Consider the following 19,141-nt stretch of genomic DNA (forward strand, 5'->3'; position numbering starts at 1 on the left):
AAGACGACTTAAGAAACATGGGTTGGTTGTTTACTTTGATGGAAACCCCCACATTTAATGATATCTGATCACATTACTGTTGATATATTTAAAACGCGTATGTAAATACATGCACATATATATATGTACACGTACGTAGATAAAAACTTTCACATACTTGAGACAGACAGACATATATACACCCCAAAATACATGTGTCTATGTACATGCAGAGGAAGAGGAAGAAGAAAATAATTTTTTATGTAGTTAAGTTACTGACTGGCCATAGTACTGTTTTAATTTAAACAGCTATGAGAACAATTATACAGGTGCTTCATGAAGAAAAAAGCATTGCGGTTATTATATAGTTTACATAGCTATGACAGATTATCCTTTATACGGCAAGTGTTGTTTAATAATGACTCAAGCTGTTGTTACATATTCTATGAACAACCAAGAAAAGAGGTGATACCTTAAAACAAAAGATTACTTGAACTTTCAAGCTTTTTTGTAGCATTCACAGATCTACAACCTTTTAATTACGCAAAACTGAAATACAGTGAAGAGGTCAAAAAATTTAACTGTGTGTAAAAACTATGATTTAACAAATTAACATTCTGAGTGGTTGGAAATCAAGAGAAAAGGCACAATCAACTTCAGGAAAGGAGGAGGGCTATCATCAAAAAATCCACAAACAAAAAATGCTGGAGAGGGTGTGGAGAAAAGGGAGCCCTCTGCACTGTTGGTGGGAATTTAAGTTGGTACAGCCACCATGGAGAACAGTAAGGAAGTTCCCCCAAAATTAAAAATAGAGCTACCATATGACCTAGCAATCCCACTCCTGGCCATATATCTGGAGAAAAGAATAATTCAAAAAGATACACGTACCCCAATGTTCACTGTTTAGCCAGGACACAGAAGCAACCTAAATGCTCATCAACAGATGAATGGATAAAGAAGATACGGTACATATATACAATGGAATATTACTCAGCAATGAGAAGGAACAAACTTGGGTCATTTATAGTGATGTGGATGAACCTATATTCTGTCACACAGAGTGAAGTAAGTCAAAAAGAGAAAAACAAATATTGTACATTAATGCATATATATGGAATCTAGAAAAACAGTTCTGATAAACCTACAGGGCAGGAATAGAGGTGCAGACGTAGAGAACAGGCTTGTGGACACAGGGCGGAGAGGAGGGGGTGGGACGGACTGAAAGTAGCATTAATATATATACTATAATGTGTAATAGAGGTAGGGGGAAGCAGCTTTATACCACAGAGAGCTTGGCTCAATGCTCTGTGATGACCTAGAGGGTGGGAAAGGGGGACGGGAGGGGGGCGCGAGAGGGAGGGGATATGTGTATACACAGCTGACTCACCCTGTTGTACAGTAAAAACTAATACAACATTGTAAAGCAATTATATCCCAATTAAAAAATAAAGTATATGGGACGATATGCATAGTTCATGTATGTGTGCATACTACATCATTCTATTTATTTAAAATTTTCATCACACCAAGTGGCATGTGATTGATCTCAGTTTCCCAACCAGAGATTAAACCCTCACCCTCCGCAACAGACGCATGGAGTTTTAACCACGTCCCATCATGGAAGTCCCAAAAAGGAAACGAGTGTCCTCGATTTTTACATCCAAAGGGTCCTAGAAACAATGCCCCTGACCTTCCACTCTGTGCCCGGGGCTGACTATACTTCAAACCTATCCCTTCACTTTCCAAGTTGAAAGACCCAAATCCTTTCAGTTTACATACTACAGTACTCTTCTCCCAATCATTTTATCGTATTTCCCTTTCTCCAGAGCTATTCTAGTTCTTGTCTTCCTACAACATGACGATGCTTGTCAAAAGCAAAAAGGTCTCATGATTTTGTACAATGGTAGGATTACATTTTCCACTTTGTTTTCAACACATGGTCTAATCATACAGTGAACACAGTAGTCCCCCCTCTTACCAGCGTTTTCAGTTACTCGTGGTCAACCACAGTCTGAAAATATTAAACGGAAAATAAACAATTAGTAAGTTTTAAACTGCATGCCGTCCTGAGCAGCATGATGAAATCTTGCGTCTCGCCAAGGGTGAGGATCACTTCTCTGTCAAGTGTACCATGCTGTCAGTACATGGGAGAACACAGGAAATACACTACTATCCAAGGTTTCGGGCATCTTCCAGGAAGCCTGGAGTGTATCCCGTCTGGATAAGGACGGGATAAGGATATTTCATCTGCTCAACTCCCTGACACGTGTTTTTCTAGAGATAACTTCCCCTTGCAATTCTTTGGAACCCACTCAAACACTTTCAACAAGAACAAATGTATTGGTACAACCAGATCCTATCAATAAGCACTGTTTACTAAGCTGAGCATCAACACTGCATTGACTTAGAGCAATGACAAATGTCTCAATCTATAGAATGGGTCCTCTGGTCACCTGAAATCAACAAATATTTACAGTACTTACTATCTACCCTGTACTGGCAAATACAGGCAAGTCTCTTACGGCATGAGTTTTTACAACACAATATGGTTATAACATCACCAATTAATTAGGGGGGGGGGAGTCTCCACACAAAGGCATTATTATGATGCAAACTGGAATCAGCACAGAGTAAACAGGAAAAATAATAGTTGCATGCAAAGAACAGGCACACACAGATGCACTGTTTGACTGTCTGGGTGTTCTTCTGGAATGGAATTGTTTTGTTTACCCAAGCATTCTTTTATTCTTTTACCACTGGCAATGGTAGCAGTATTACCAGCAAGACTGCTCAATCAGGGACAAAGGTTGGGGAACCTCAACCTTCTGAGTAGACTAAATGGTAAAGAAGCAAAGTTTATTTCTGTCCTGTTTAGTCAACAGATGTATTCCTCTTAGAATACAACTATAAAAATACTTATATCACAGCCAAGTCCAACAAAAGCCCTCTAGCACCCATACCCCAGTGAAAGAGCTTGTTTTTATAAGAGATTTTTTGTAAGAGATTTCTCAGAAACACAATCATGACATCGTAGGCAGAAGCATTTTAAGTTACTATCTGCAAAAAGACATATTTAGGAAAACTGCCTACTAATAAACATCACAAATTCTTCCTGAAAAATACAAATTAGCATAATTGGGCACTGGAGAAATAGTGGAACCACAAACAATAGAACCAGTGAGATTAATTTAATAAATATGTTAAAATATGTATAATTTACATGGCCCTATGAGAGCCTGAAAACTTTCTTTACATGCTTTATCATATACTATACAAAGGATCTGTGTGGGATGAATCTATTTTTATAGACAAGAAATCCACAGTGCTCAGAAAGATGAAATGAATTGATCCAGCTGGTATACTGCATGTCAATCTCATATCTAATACTGCTATGAGAATAAAAATTAGTTAAGTGTTCTCACCCATAAGGATAGCTATATTAAAAAAAAAAAAAAGGTTGGGTGGGAAGAAAGTGTTAACAAAGATGTGGAGAAACCGGAACTCTTGCGGGTTGCTAGTGGGAGTGTAAAATGGTGTGGCCGCTGAGGACACAGTCTGGCGGTTACGCACAAGGCCAGCGCTCAGGCACCATGAGATCCAGAAACTCCACTCCTAAGTGTATATTCAAATCCCACATTTGTATGTATATCCTAGGCGCATGTATATCCAAGGAACTGAAAGAAGGGACTCAGATGCACACCAATGTTCACAGCTGCCTTACTCATAATAACCAAAAAGTGGAAACGACCCAACTATCCAACAACTGATGAGTGACAAACAAAATGCGATACACGCGAAACCATGGATGGGCCTGAGAAACATTACAGTAAGTCAAAGAAGCCGGTCACAAGAAACCACATATTGTATGATTTCATTCCAATGACATGTCCAGAACAGGCAAATCCAGACAGAAAGCAGATTAGCGGTCGCCTAAGGCTGGAGGGTTGGAGGGTAAGTGGAACAACTGCTAATGGGTGCAGGGTTTCTTTTGGGGGGATGAAAATATTCTAAATTAGATTGTGGTGACAACCACACAACTCTGTGAATATACTATAAACAGTGAACTGTACACTTAAAACAGGCGAGCTGTATGGTATGTGAATCATACCTCACTAAAGCTATTAGAAAGCTTTATGAACTAAAAATGTATAACTTCTTGACAGATTTCACTAATATTTTCTGCATGAAGACAACTAGTATTGAATTTCTCTACTTAATACATTACAACTAAATCAAAAGTACTTTTTAAACACTTAAAAATGAGTCACTATTTTAACAAATGTTATCTTACATTCCAAAACATTTCAGGGATAATCATAGTACAGAATTTCACCAAGGAAAAATGTAATTGTGCTGCATTCTGATTTGAAAATCACCAAGGATACTTAAATTCGGTGAGCTCAGCTTTACAAAGTGCAACGGAAATAGAGCAAATGCTACATTATCCAAATCAAATAAAGGTTAAAAAGTGGTAAGGTTGGTTAGTATTTCTGGCTTGCATTGAAAACTTCAAGCATTTAAAGTTAACATAAGGTTGAATCACCTTTCAGAACTGAATGGGCCCACCCCCTCAAAAAAAAAAAGTGCAAAAGAGCAACAGGTGAAGTAGGAGATGTGTGTGCTACTCTGACAGGCTTCTTTATGTTTTTCATGTATGCACGTCCAACCACACGTCAAGGCTCTGCAGAGGTTAGCTAGTCTTGGCTAAAAACAGGACAATAGTAACTTTCGGTTCCAGGGTATCTGGTTTAAACTCTCAAGAAGTGCTGGACGCATCTGTTCTAAAATAGGTTTTCAGATAAAAAGATGAAATGTTTGCATACTTTTTCAGCTTCTTATCTGTCTATAAGAAGTACTTTCCAACTTCTGTTGAGCAGATATTATGTACGTGAAGAAAATGTTTAGCTGAACTTAAGACTTAAAAAAAAAACTCTTCCAAATTCATAAAACACATCAGAACTGTCTTATAGATAATCAGCTGCCTGCCTACTGACATAAACAATTACCACTGCTGAATACACAAAGTTAAGCAATTCCACTGGCAACAGAAGAGGTTCCAGTTTTCCGTCTACAGAGGCAAGCCCAGAGGGGAATACGACTGAGACAGGAGACAAGGAACAAGGAACAAGGTCAAAGTCAAAATCAGAACAAAACAGAAAAAAAGCAAGCCAAAAAGGGGTGAAAAGGAAAAGACTGGGTCGATGCTGGTCAGGGAATGAAAAGATGACCAAAGTCAAGCAACAGGAAACACAAAGCTCATTTGAGCAACAGAGGAGTACACGCAGTCAGGCTGAACAGGTGGCTGGAGGGAGACGCTCCATCAAGAGCTCCAGTCACATGTGACAGAACAGAGCTCAGCAGCAGTGTTCAGCTGGAACAGAGAAATCTCATGAATGTGAACACAAAATAACACGTGAACTTCATAATGACTGCAATTTAAAATGTCCACAAGTCAATTTCTTTATGCCAACCAGCAATCTAAAATACCTCAGACTATGCAGGGAAAGAAAATGTACAACAAAGTTTCCAAAAGAACAATCGAAACAATTCTGACTCTACAATGCATTAACCCCATGATTCAAGCATGTTATTATCATTATTTATTCCCATTTCTTCCTTCCACATTAAGTTTTGTTTTGGGAGTTTGGATGAGAGTGTAATTGGTGCAAACTTTCTTGAGGACATAAGACTGGATCTCAGAAGAGCCTGAAGCCCAGGCCTGTTAAAGAGATACTCCTGGGAAACTGACCTACACTGCAGCAGTCTAACAGTGACGTGCCCGGGTCATGTATCACTTGTGCTTGGCACGCTGATCAGTCTCTAAAACAATTGACAGAAGCCAGGAAGGAGCTTCCCTTGCTTCATGCACACTTTGCTCCTTGCCAGTGGTATCCTCCACAGCAAACCTCCCTATGGGGAAGGCTCTGGGGACCTGGGCAATTGTATCTCTACCTGAGAGAATGCTGTATGCAAAGACTGATATAAAGGACATTTACTGCAGTACTGTTTAAGAGCATTAAAAAAAGAAAAGAAAAGAAAACAATCTAAACATCCTCAGTTGGATCTGTGTATCACTAATACAGCATGTTCATAAAACAGAATGACAAGCTGCTGAAGTGAACTGCGTGATCATGGCTGTTGTGTGCAAGCTCCACTGCTCAATCATGACCAACTCTATCTGACCCCATGGACTACAGCCATCTTCAAAACATAAAAACTGAGAAAAGTAAGGACAAAACATACGTATATGCCATCAAACAATTTGTGTTTAAAGATGATGACATACAGACCTTTCTAATTCCTACATATAACCCAGCAGCCACTGATAAACGTGACTTCATAAAAATAAGAGTGACGCATAAAAAATAATATCATAAACTAAGTCCAAAGATGTTTGTGTCCACAAGCTGGACAGCATACACAAGAAACACATCTAAGTGGACAGCTCTGAAAGAAGAAATGGGTGACTGGAGGAGAAAGAGCTGAGAGGACTTAAGTTTTCACTTCCTCAGTATACTTACGTCTTGTACCTATGCATGTGTTATCTGCTCAAATGAATGAAGTATTAAATTTTAAAGTCAACCCAGGCATACACCTGCTTCCACCTGCACACACAGGAGGCTGACAACGACTGTCCCTAAAGAGGGGGACTGCTGTCTTCCCGCATAGCCTTACATTCTGCTTGATTATTTATCCTGAGAGCTTATTAATTTTATAATCTAATCTTATAACAGAAATATAGCTGTGGAAAGAATACAATCTTTGACCCTAAAATTCCACTGCAAGAACTTGATACCACATTGAAGAACTGTAGTACTATTTTCTAGGAGCTTCTTTGCTCACCGCAATGGCCAAAATTTAGAGACTACTTAAATTTCATCTATCACTAGAGAACTGGTTAACTGGATACATATTTACATATAAATCTGCGTGTATATCAAAATAATGTGATGCCCGCAATAATTAAAACTAAGGATTTAGAGCTACACTCAGACATGGAAAGATGCATAATATTCTTGAGTGAAAACATGTAAAGTCATAGTAGATGTCATTCATTGTTTTCTCCACCACAGCCCTATCCCACTTACTACGAGTAACTATTTACTTGCTTGTGCCCCTCAAAGTCTTTAAGTTCCCTAAGGACTTACAACTGTGGCCTGTCCACTGCTGAATCACCTATACCTGGCACAGGACCTGGAACCTGGCATATTACAGACATTCAGTGAACACCTACCAAATAAACTATAAAGTACTCTTGCCTGGAAAATCCCATGGACGGAGGAGCCTGGTAGGCTGCAGTCCATGGGGTCGCTAAGAGTAGGATTCAACTGAGCGACTTCACTTTCACTTTTCACTTTGATGCATTGGAGAAGGAAATGGCAACCCACTCCAGTATTCTTGCCTGGAGAATCCCAGGGACTGGGGGAGCCTGGTGGGGTGCCATCTATGGGGTCGCACAGAGTCGGACACAACTGAAGCGACTTAGCAAAAAAAAAAACTATAAATACACAAATTTGCCTCCCCCTCATTACAGCTAAAGAGAAACTAAAATGGAATGTTAAATATTTAAATGATTTAATTTTACATTTAAAAGAACCTTCCATGTTAAGTCAGCAGTAGAAAACAAATATAAGTACTCCTTACTGTGTGCTTAACACTTTCTTGGGAACTGTGTATAAATTGAATTTTTTTTTGCAAACTGAGTCCCAAGTATGTTAGGATAGATCCCTTACTTAAAGGGCTTCTTTCATTAAGTGAAAAAACTCCAAACAAATGTATTTATCCTATATGAGCTTAAAATTTTCATGAGATTTATTGGCTTCCCTTAAAACAAGCCACATAAAAATAATTTTTCAATACCTACTCTTTTCCCCAAAATAATGACTTGGATAAACTATGATACAGCTGTTTGACAAGTCTGGGTTATTTTTTTTTAGTCCCTTAGTTCTCTGCTGCTGCTGCTAAGTTGCTTCAGTCATGTCCGACTCTGCTCGACCCCATGGACTGCAGCCCACCAGGCTTCTCCGTCCATGGGATTCTCCAGGCAAGAACACTGGAGTGGGTTGCCATTTTCCTTTCCAATGGATGAAAGTGAAAAGTGAAAGTGAAGCCGCTCAGCCGTGTCCAACTTTCAGGGACCCCATGGACTGCAGCCCACCAGGCCCCTCCATCCATGGGATTTTCCAGGCAAGAGCACTGGAGTGGGGTGCCATTGCCTTCTCCTTAGTTCTCTAGACAACCTATAAAATTCAGGTGTATCGAAACACTCACAGCAGGGATCCTGATGTGAGGAATTCCTCTCCTTAGGATGACTGCTTATTAGAACTCATGGGTTATAATAAAGTTAATAGATTTTAAAGAGCTTGTCTAGAAAGATGAGTAACTTGAGTTACCTTGAGTAGTTGTTAAACTACATAATTTTTTATTCACATAACAAAAGAAAATTTCAAATATGAAACAATCACAGAGCTTAAATAAAATTAAATGCCAACTTTGGTTAAGAGACTAATTATATTTTTCTTAAGTTTAGAAATAAAGGTTTGATCCCCATTTAAACTGATGCACTGGCAAGGTATACTTTAGAAAATACTTTATTCTTTTTAGTGGCTCAATTTTTCAAATACCTTTTTTCAATTAACAAAGCATGCATCTGGCTTTTGGTTTTGTTCAAGTCTGTTCCTGGTATCAATTTAGCCAGCCCATCAAACTTAGTTTCTATGGGTATTTTCACAAAGACTTTTTTATTTCAAAATATGCTCAAGTTTTTAAGTTTAGCAACTTTAAAAGGAAAATTTTCAGTTATCAATTTTAGGTACACCAAATAAAAAAGTATTAAAATACCTGTCAACATTTGGCAATATGCCAGGAAGTAAGGGGAACACAATTACTGCCCTAGAGGAAATCTATAATATCTAACCCATGAATATTCACCAGAAAGACCCCAAGGATATATAAACAGTAATCACATATACACTGAAGTAGTTACAGAATATATCTATGAAAAGCTAACTATGCATTGTGGGGTGATGAGTGAAGAGAGGATTATTGGAGTTGTACTTTAAGAAAAAGCAGTTAGGATTTCTGAAGCAATATGTCAGAACCGATTTCAGCTGAGGGAAAAAATTGCCCAGCAACAGGTGCTGCCTGAGAGTAAGTTCAGAAGGGCAGTCTGATTTAATGGAGGAGGAGCAGTTGCATTAATCTGAATTTCAGAATCTCTATGATATAGACTAGTGTGTCAACAATGTCCTGGGAATAAGGTGTCATGGAAATTAAGGTGTCCAGGTCTTGCGGACAAAGGACAAATCCTGGTCCTAAACCAAAGTCAAGGTAGAGTCACTCAAAGTGGTTCTCAGCTGCTTTCCAACATTTGGCAGTTTCTCAAAAAGCTAAACAGTTACCATATGACTCTGAGTATATGTCTAAGAAAACCCAAAACATGTATCTACACAATAATTCGCACATTAAGTTTCACAGCAGCATTATTCATAACAGCCAAGAAGTAGAAACAATCCAGATGTCCACCAAGTAATAAACGGATATACAAAACGTGGACTATCCATACAAGGCAATAGTTTTCCACCATAAAAAGGAATGAAATACTGATACGTGCACAGCACAGATGAATACTGAAAACACTACGCTAAGTAAAGACACAAACGGCCACATACCGTGTGCTTTCATTTACATGGAATGTTCCAAATAGGCAAACCCAGGGAGAAAGGAAGTAGATGGGTGGTTGCCAGGGCCTGGGCAGAAGGGGAGCTGTGGAGCGACCACTAACCGACGTGGAGTTCCTTCTGACAGGAGAGAAAGGTCCTGGCACAGACAGCAGTGATGATGGCACAGCTCTGTGGACAGACTAACAGCCAGTGGGCTGCACACTTTGAGAGGGTGAATTTTATGCAATGTGATATATCTCAGTTTTAAAAAGGGGATTCTCAGCATTTTTTCTGTGATGACACACCTGAACGACATAACTCTATCAGTAAAAGCAGCTTACAACAGCAGGGGCTGGATTTGTGACTTTGACAATCACTAAAGAATCTTGAGAAAATTATACTAAAGGGTCTTTAAGTATTAAGATCAAAATAACGAGTGAAAGTCACTTTTCGGTGACAACTTCAAGAACTGCTTTGGGGTGACAGGAGATACTTAAAGACAAAAAGTATCACAGTAGTTTCAAAGAGATGGCCGAGGCCTACTTAAACTGCTGTGAAGGAAAGGATATACAAATTGTTCTGAAGGAGCTAAGGACAGTAGGATTTCCATTCTCTAGCAGCAGAGACGGACACGACTGAAGCGACTTAGCAGCAGCAGCTAAGAACAGAAAAAGCATGAAAAAAAAAACCCAGACAACGAGGATTCATTCAACAATGCAAGACATAACAAGAAAGATGACACAGCCAGAGGGAAATATATATATATTTATCAACACTCATTTGGCATATACAGTTCCCTTACATATGTATATTTCAAGTGTTTGTAAATCATAGTTCTGGACACAGTTGCCAAGAGAACAAATTTTTGAAAAAGCAGGTAAGTTTGCAAATGACCAACAATAACTTATAATAATATATCATTATTTCTGTTTTCCTGGCTGATATTCAGTATGCCGGAAGAAGCCCCCTCCCTACCACCTCTTCACACCACCGAGAGTCCCAATTAGAGGAATTTCCCCTCCGATCTACTGCCACCACCATCTCAGCAGCTAGAAAATTCTGGTTCCCTACTCCTAACAGAGGTGAGGCCAAAGGAAGATCATCTGCTCTTGGGAGCTGTAAGCCAAAGGCTGTCCTGCCGTGGCAGTTCACACGTGAGAGCTACTCCTAAACCAGAAACTTGGACTTCAGAGGCTGCTTGTGCTCGGATGCACCAATGTTCTTGTGGTGGCAAACTGCCTCAGAGACAATTAAAGTGCTCAGTCGTGTCTGACTCTTTGCAACCCCATGGACTGTAGCCTGCCAGGCCCCTCTGTCTGTGGCATTTTTTTCATGCATGAATACTGGAGTGGGTGGCCATTTCCTGCTCCAGGGGATCTTTCCGAGCCAGGCGGGGTTATTTACCGAGCCAGGGGGTGTTATTTACCACTGCGCCACCTACATGCTGACAAAGTTATCCCTGTGCTGAACCGGGGCCTCATCAGGTTCAATGCGGACAAGGGAACCTTTGCAGAGCATGTGTGGAGCACTACGCATACAGCAGGAGCTTCAAGACGCTGGCAACAGACAGATATGAGGAGGAAAGGCATGGGAAGAAAGAATCCGCACCCACAACCTGTGCTGGGGTCTGTAAGAGCACAACAAAAAGCACTCTTGCTGTCCTCTCGAGGAGACCTTCCCTGTCCTTTCACAGTCAACAGAGTGCTGCCCTCTGTGAGGGGCTTCCCTGAAAGCAGAGAAGGTGGGAGCTCCATGTCTGTGTCCCAAGAGCACCTGGTATTGATTATCATAGTGCTTATTAAACGGCTACAGCTTATTTACATGTTTGTTTCCTCAGCAGGTATCTTCTCAAATAATGGAGTGTTTTACTCATCTTTGCACTGTCAATACCTTGGACAGTGCTTGGCAGACAGAAGCATCCAGTAAATATTTGCTGAAAGAATGAGGGGATGGATTTCTTCCAATGTTAGAAGAAACTGTAAAACAATCAAACAAATCCCAAATGAATTTGCCAGTCTTGCTATTAAGAAAATGGGATCTAAGAATGACACCTCAGAGTGGCCTAACCTGTGGATATAAATTCACCGAGTATGTAAGGCAGGTGAGTTCAACGGCCAGCAGGTAAGAAACGCACAATGTTCCGCCTATCCCTTTCCATCACAGGTTTGAAATGTTACAAGGAATAGTCCTTATTGGACATGCAAAATCCCCAGTGACAAGGATTACATGCTGGATTTGCCACGTCTGACATCTAAAGAAATACTTAAATCAAATTCAAGCTAGATATTGGGTTCGGCGATATTAAGAAGAAAACTAGAAGAATCCTTCAGGGGAAGATAGGGTTCCAACCAAGTTCTGATCACAGTTAAGGAATTAAAGCCGACTCACAGGGTCAGTGCAGATCAGATGAGTCTCTCATGCTAGTCACCAAACAAGTGGTGCACAAGAGTGGGAGAGCTACACGAACCCGGCATCTTCACAGGTAAACGGAGGGGATGCTACGGTGGGATAAAAGACATGTTAGGTGTGGGAGCTGACAAGTCTTTGGAAGTTACCTGTCTTCTCATTGGCGGTTGATGAGAATCCACATTAAAGCATGAGACTAAGAAATGGAAGTATATTACTGCCTAAAGTAAAAGTTTTGTCTTAGTAGTTGTTTACCTGATCTTGCGAAAGTATTTTATAGTCATGATTTTTACTTCTTCAAATTACAGTCCCAAAAAATTATCAACTGAAACCCTGTAATCTTCTAACAAGGAAACAAAGGTCTACGAGGACAAATGACTTGCCCAGGGTCACACTGGTGATCAGAGGCAGAGTCTGAACTCACACTCAATTCTCCAGTCTCCCCAGCTTAACAGTTCATCCTAACACACACACACACAGTAAATAGAAACACCCACATTGTATATACTTACTTTTGCAGCACTAGAAAAAACTAAGATTGTTCAGAAACATACTAAGAAAGTATAAGTTAACCGAAAAGACTAGCCCAGGGATAAGGCACTCATGCTTTCTGAAATGACTCCCTAAAACACCAAATCCCCATGACTATGCTTATATTTATCTTAATACAAAGCATGATGGTTAAGCGCATGGTTCTGGAGTAAGAGACTTGCTTGTAACCCCACAATTCCAGCTCTGACATTTAATTAGTCATGTAATCATGGACAAATTTGCTTCAACTTTAAACCTGTTTCCTCAACTGTAAATCTGAAAAAACACAACTGACTGGTGTGGTACCTGTGAGGATTCTACAGATGATGGCTGTCAAGGCTTTGCCCACATCCTAAGATTCACTCAGTAATTTAGCTACTACTGTTACTATTTCTGTCTACTAACCTCTGTGCTGTCTACAAAAGTCCCCCAACAAATGTATTCTGTGTATTTCCCTCCTCCCTTCTACCTTTCTCTCTCTCTCTCTCTCTCTCACACACACACACACACAAAATCCCAATTATCCAACCCCCAAATCCCAAGCCCAGTTTTTGTTCTTTTGAACATAAAGTACAGAAGACTAGGAACCCTACTCAAGAAACTCTTTTTGCTTTTCTTTTTTGGAGATCAAACTCTTACCCCAAATCAATTTTTAAATTCTACAATGCCCAGTGCCAATAATGACAGCTTAGAATTTAAACACACAAATTGTTTTCTGGTTCTCACACTTTTCTATTCCTTTGAACAAGACAGGTTTGGTTGCCTAAATTCTGCAAAGAGGAAAAGCAATTGACTCAGAAAGAAAACGAATCACCCTGCTTGCCACTGACTACCCTTTTGGTGTTAAGGCACAAAGGACATGCTCAATCTTATTTATGGTGACAGTGAGAGCAAATTATTCCCAAGATTTATTGTACATTTATGTTTTAACTCTACTAGAACCTGAAATTAACAGAATTATAAAAGATCCCTTTTCCCTGTATGTAATTAGGCTTCAAAGGACTCCCCCTTCCCCACATTCCTTAAAATGCCTTGGTATACTTAGTATACTGGCAGGAGAGTGTTACTACTACTTAATATCAAAGAACTGACCACGTTGTTTATTTCCTAAAACAATAATTTAAGAAGCTAACTCCTCTGGTATAAATTCCTTTACTAATTAATCATGTCTAGGATGTCCACGATGCTCGCTGGACAACATCAAAGATACATTTACATACGTTCATTTTAATAGCCAAATGACAAAGAGGACACAAGAGATGAAATGGTTGGATGGCATCAACGACTCGATGGACATGAGTTTGAGCAAACTCTGGGAGACAGTGAAGGACAGGAAAGCCTGGCATGCTGCAGTCCTTGGCGTCTAAAAGTCGGACATAACTGAGTGACTGAGTAACTGAAATGAACTGACATCAAAACAAAATTTGTTTCATTTCATTTAAATCTGAGTACTCTCTTTGAAGATGTTACTGTCTGGGATCCTAGAGTTCTCTGAAATTTCAGCTGCAGAATATATAATCTCATTTGAAAATAAATCAATACTAGAACCAAATTATCTGATCTTTTTATAAAAGATTAAATAGCCACAAATTTTTATTTTACCTGAACTTAAATGCATTAAATTACATTTCATTGACATAAGATCAAACAAGCTTCATAAATATAATACTGTATTTTACCAGAGTGAGGTTATAAGAAGCCAAACCGAAAAATATTCCCTCTGGAACACAGAAACTGTTGAAAGTAAGTTTAAAACTCTCTTGACATTTGATCCATTTTTTAAAAAATAGTTCTTCCTATGAACAAAATCATTAATGGCTACTGAAAAACAAGCCCAAAGAATTATAAACAAAAAGTTAATGTTTCCAAAAGCAAGGCTACCTGGCTAGCATGAATGACAAAGATATGTTCATATACCATGCATCCATCCATTTTTAAATTGTACAGATTAAATTTAAATCTCCTAAAATTATTCTTAGCCTAAGTGAAAACTTGACCACGAGATATAAAATGTGATCAAAAGTACCTCCTGCCAGTAAACAATATTACAGTTTTTAATAAAATGTTAAATCAAAGTTAATAAAATTTAGATGTTTTATTAAAATAGTAATTTATGAAAATAGAACTGGTTTTTTCAGAGAGATCAAAGAGAATTTAAGGTCACCAGAATTTTGTAGAACAGATGACAGACTGGTCAAACGTCCTACAATGTCTAACCTCATGGGATCGGGGATTTTATGAACATGCTCCAAATTACATAATACTGGGGGACAGGGAGAGGGCATAAGGCTCTTAAAAACATTGTATAGGAAGTTAACAAGGATAATTTTTAAAATATGTACTTTATTACAGAGTAATACTTCAATGAGAAACATAATTAAGCAAGAGTCAGCAGTATCTCCAGACACTGATTTCTCAAATGTCACCCAACTATCCATTCCACTTAAAAGTACTTGTGAATACATGCAGCACCTACAGGATCAAGTGCTCAACTCCCTATCTTTGCAGATACCAGTACTGCTTTACTGCTGCATACAAGCACTGAAACTTATATTCCAAATTAATTAGAATTACTATCTTCTTCCTTAGAGTCCATTTTAAGTTATTTCAGAAAGATACCTCAGCAAATCTAAGAAAAATATTGAATACATAGCTCCTTCCTTTTCCAATATTGAGGATACTTAAGTATTTATAAATATGGCTTCCCCCCAACCCAGGTAACTTCAGCTTTGTGAATGAATGGTTTCATTTTTTTAAGCACTAATACCGTTGTGAACATATTCTCCCATCTAATTGGCTGAAAAAAGCAATTATTTTAAACGTTAAACAGCAGCTTAACCAAACTAAGAGTGATGTTCAAGTAAACCCACTTTGTTTATAATAAAATCTAAAGATTATATAAGCTTTGACGTCCTTTCCAGCTTTTTCCTATAGTGTCAAAGGTGAGAAAGACAACATCCGTTTTTACAAGAGGAAAACTAGGAGTTAATAGATTATATTTCTCATCTAAGAAATGTCTTCTCTTTTGTCAACATTACAAGACATTCATCTACTGACAAAGGAAAAATGAACAGTTCACTTGCCGGTTTAGGAAACTAAATTGGGAGCATTACCAGTCACAGACTTAATTAAGTTATTTCTAGGTAAGAACATTTAAAGCAAAGAGACTATTTAAAGTTCCTTGCCAACTGCTAAACTGGGGGGGGGGGGTCTGAATAAGACACCCCTATTTGTCATTCGCCTTTCTCCCCACCACCCACCCTGCACCAAACCCCCATTGTTCTAGGTAAAACTCGCAGCTAATGATAGCGAAACAGCAACTGCTACGTTTCTGCCGCAGGTGATCGATCACCGGGAGGAACTCTTCAGAACCACCCTGACTTGCTGCTTTCTTCCCCACAAATAAAACCCAAATGGGGTCTTAAATCCATCACCAACCTGTGCGGAGGAAAGGATCCCAGCTTCCCTTCCGGGCTGATGGATGTCAGTCCGGAGGCGGGTGAAGGGTCCCCTAATAAATCGACCCCTCCCTCCAACATCATTTAAGCTGACGTTTTATAAGGAACATTTAAAGAAATCTGGCACCGAAACCCTTGAAAAGTACAGAGCCCGTGGGTCACACGCTCCTCCTCCCGACGAGCGGCGCCGGGAGACCACTGGACCGGCTCGCAGGGTGGGGGTGGGGGTCTCGCGCGGGCTCGGCCCCCCTCGGGCACCACATCCTCCCGGAGCCCGGCCCGCGGGAGACTGCCCACCTGCCCCGCCGACACTCACCCATCCTTCCGCTTGGCTTTGTAGACGTGACCGTAAGTGCCTCGGCCAACTTTGCAGCCCTCGTATTCAAACAGGTCCTCGACCCGCTCCCGCTCGCTGCTCAGCTTCACTTTAAAGTCATAGTCCATTGTCACGGCCGGCGGGGCCGGGGAGCGGGGGTCGCGGCGCCGCGCCGCGGGGGCGGGGGCCCTCCGGGAGGCTCCGGCAGCCGCGGCCCCCGGGAAGCCGCCCGCTCTACGCCCGGTGGCCGCAGCGCCGGCCCGGCCGCTGCGGCAGGAGCAAGAGGAGGCCCCGCGAGGGCGCCGGGGACATCCAGCGGGGCGGCAGGGCGGGGGCCGGCCGGGGTGGGGTGGGGAGACACACGCCGAGGAACCCGGGGGCGCAGGAGGGCGAGGGACGAGGGCTGGGGGTGGGGAGCGCGGTCGCTGCCCTTGTCCCCGCGGGCTCCGGGGCTCTGGCTCCTGCGCTCCGGCCGCGCGCTCGGCCCCCGCGGCGGGCGGCGGCGGCGGCGGCGGCGCGGCGGGCTCTCCCTCGGGCGCTCGCGCCTAGCCGCGCTAACACACGCTCACGCTCGCTCCCTCGCTCGCTCTGCCGTCCACTCAGACAGAAAGGCAGCGCCGCACAACAGCCGGCACCTCCTCAGAGAGCGGAGGGCGGGGACTCGCGGAACGCGGCCGCGCTGTCGCAAAAACGTCGCGAAGACCCGGGCCGCTCGGCTTTCCCCGCCGCCCGCGCCGCGCACCTCTCCAGCCGAGCCTCACTCCCCCCGGGGGGCGCGTGAACCCAGCGCGGTAGCCGCTGCCCAGAGAAGCCTCCACCAGCACCACGTGGGCAGCAGCCGGGGCTCCACACTACAGCACCCAGAATGCACCGGCCGCCGCCGTGGCCGCCCCGCCTTAGGCTCCGCCCTCCGCGAGAGGGGAGGTGGGAGCGATGCACGATGGGATTCGTAGTCCAGAAGGAGGGGAGGCGTTTCGATGACCACTTGGGAATTTTTTTTTTTTTTTAACAGCGTTGTCGCTAAAGTCAGATTTGGGCCAGAAACTTAACTAGAGAAATTTAAGCGCGAGGGAGTCTAGTCTGTGTTAGAATCACATTTTGTGCCACTTACGAACTCCAGAGTTTAAAGGGCACTATCGTTATCGAAAAAAATAAGTCTAATTATTGATCAACGGCTCACAGACTATCACTGGGGAATCTTGTAGTTAACGATCTAATAAGGGCTGCACAGTGATAGCAACGTGCTGACACACATTACAAACATCAGTAAAAGGGAGTCAGTTGGGAGTGGCCACGCTGCCCCTAGAGAGTGGCACTCTTGTGACAGAGGACTATCCTTTCAGAGGAGATGGTACTTTGAGTACGGCCTTTTGTACCACTGCTCCTAAGAATAGCTATTTTTAGCCATGATTACAGCAATGGATCTAAATCCATAAAAACTGTTCATAATTTTAAGGGAGGAAATGTGTCTGCGGGAGGAGTCTTGGTATCTTTATAGTTTTTTAAAAAAATATTTGGCTGCACCAGGTCTTAGTTGTGGCTCTCAGGATCTTTAGTTGCAACATGTGGGTTCTAATTCCCTGACCAGGGATGCAACCTCCGACCCCTGCATTGGGAGTGTGGAGTCTTAGCCACTGGACCAACAAGGAAGTCCCAGTGCTGATATATTGATAATAATGCCTCATTTTGCTTTATCCCCCTTATTTAGATGTCTATTTTTCATTTTTTTATCTTATATTAATTTTATGTTTATATTTATTTTACTTTTCCCAACTGCTACCATTTTCACGAAAGTTCCCCACGGTATCTCTCCACTTTGAACGTCCAACCAATTTTTTCACCTTTCCCACGATATTCATCAAATTGTATTCTTTTATTTGCTCTTCCTTGCTAGATTATTAATTTCTATAAGAAGTCATATTTGCATCTTCCCTGATGCCTAGTATCATGGCTTGATTTTGGTGTGCAGTAAACATGTGTTGAGTTAATAAGTAAGGAAGTTTGTGTCAAAAACATCTATGTTCAAAAAAAAAAAAACATCTATGTTCATGGGATTCTCCAGCCCAGAATACTGGAGTGGGTAGCCTTTTCCTTCTCCAGGGGATCTTCCCAACCCAGGGATCAAATCCAAGTCTTCCGCATTGCAGGCAAATTCTTTACCAGCTGAGCCACTAGGGAAACCCAAGAATACTGGAGTGGGTAGCTTGTCCCTTCTCCAGCGGATCTTCCCAACCCAGGAATCAAACAGGGGTTTCCTGCATTGCAGGCAGATTCTTTACCAACTGAGCTATCAGGGAAATCAGAAACATGTGTTGAATTAATGAGTAAGGATGTTTGTGTCAAAAATATCTATGTACAAATGATGACCATGATACCATTTTATGAAAAATTCTCAGAAGGGCTCTTAAACAAATTTCCCAGGAGAAAAGAGTGACTTCACCACTGGTTTAAACAAAGTTGTTTTTCCTAGTACGTCAAATACTATTTAGTGTTTAAATATACTGACTGGTCAGGGGGCCTGGGTTTGAATCTTGATGTACCATTTATTAGCAGTGTGTCCTTGGTCCCTGAATTCCTTTCTTTGCAAAATGGAGATATAAGAAACCTCAGTGACTTCCCTGGTGGTCCAGTGTTTAAGACTTGAGCTTTCACTGCAGGGGGCTCAGGTTCAATCCTTGAATGGGGAATTAAGATCCCACATGACTCACAGCATGGCCAAAAAATTAAAAAAACACCTCAGCTTACAGTAAGTGCTCCAGAAAGGTAAGCATTCATGAGTGGGATGTTAG

General features: G+C 41.4%; 1 protein-coding gene across 12 annotated transcripts in view; it reads right to left on the bottom strand.

Moving 5' to 3' along the window:
• CDK8 (cyclin dependent kinase 8) overlaps positions 1-17,229 on the bottom strand; it is a 73,273-nt gene extending 56,044 nt beyond the window's left edge. For 4 of the 12 annotated variants that reach the window (XM_086329664.1, XM_086329669.1, XM_086329666.1 and 1 more), the window contains exon 1: positions 16,353-16,618. In XM_086329664.1, coding sequence (XP_086185790.1) covers positions 16,353-16,480 — 128 coding nt within the window. In that variant the 5' untranslated portion in view covers positions 16,481-16,618. Of the gene's footprint in view, positions 1-16,352; positions 16,994-17,094 lie in introns of those variants that run through there. The other 8 variants (XM_086329670.1, XM_086329668.1, XM_086329667.1 and 5 more) reach the window with 6 other exon arrangements.
• Positions 17,230-19,141: the final 1,912 nt, after the last annotated feature.

The sequence above is a fragment of the Bos grunniens genome, chromosome 12 (genome assembly GCF_055505025.1).
Source record: "Bos grunniens cultivar Pamir isolate PY7600 chromosome 12, Bosgru_T2T1.0, whole genome shotgun sequence".
Classification (NCBI taxonomy): domain Eukaryota; kingdom Metazoa; phylum Chordata; class Mammalia; order Artiodactyla; family Bovidae; genus Bos; species Bos grunniens.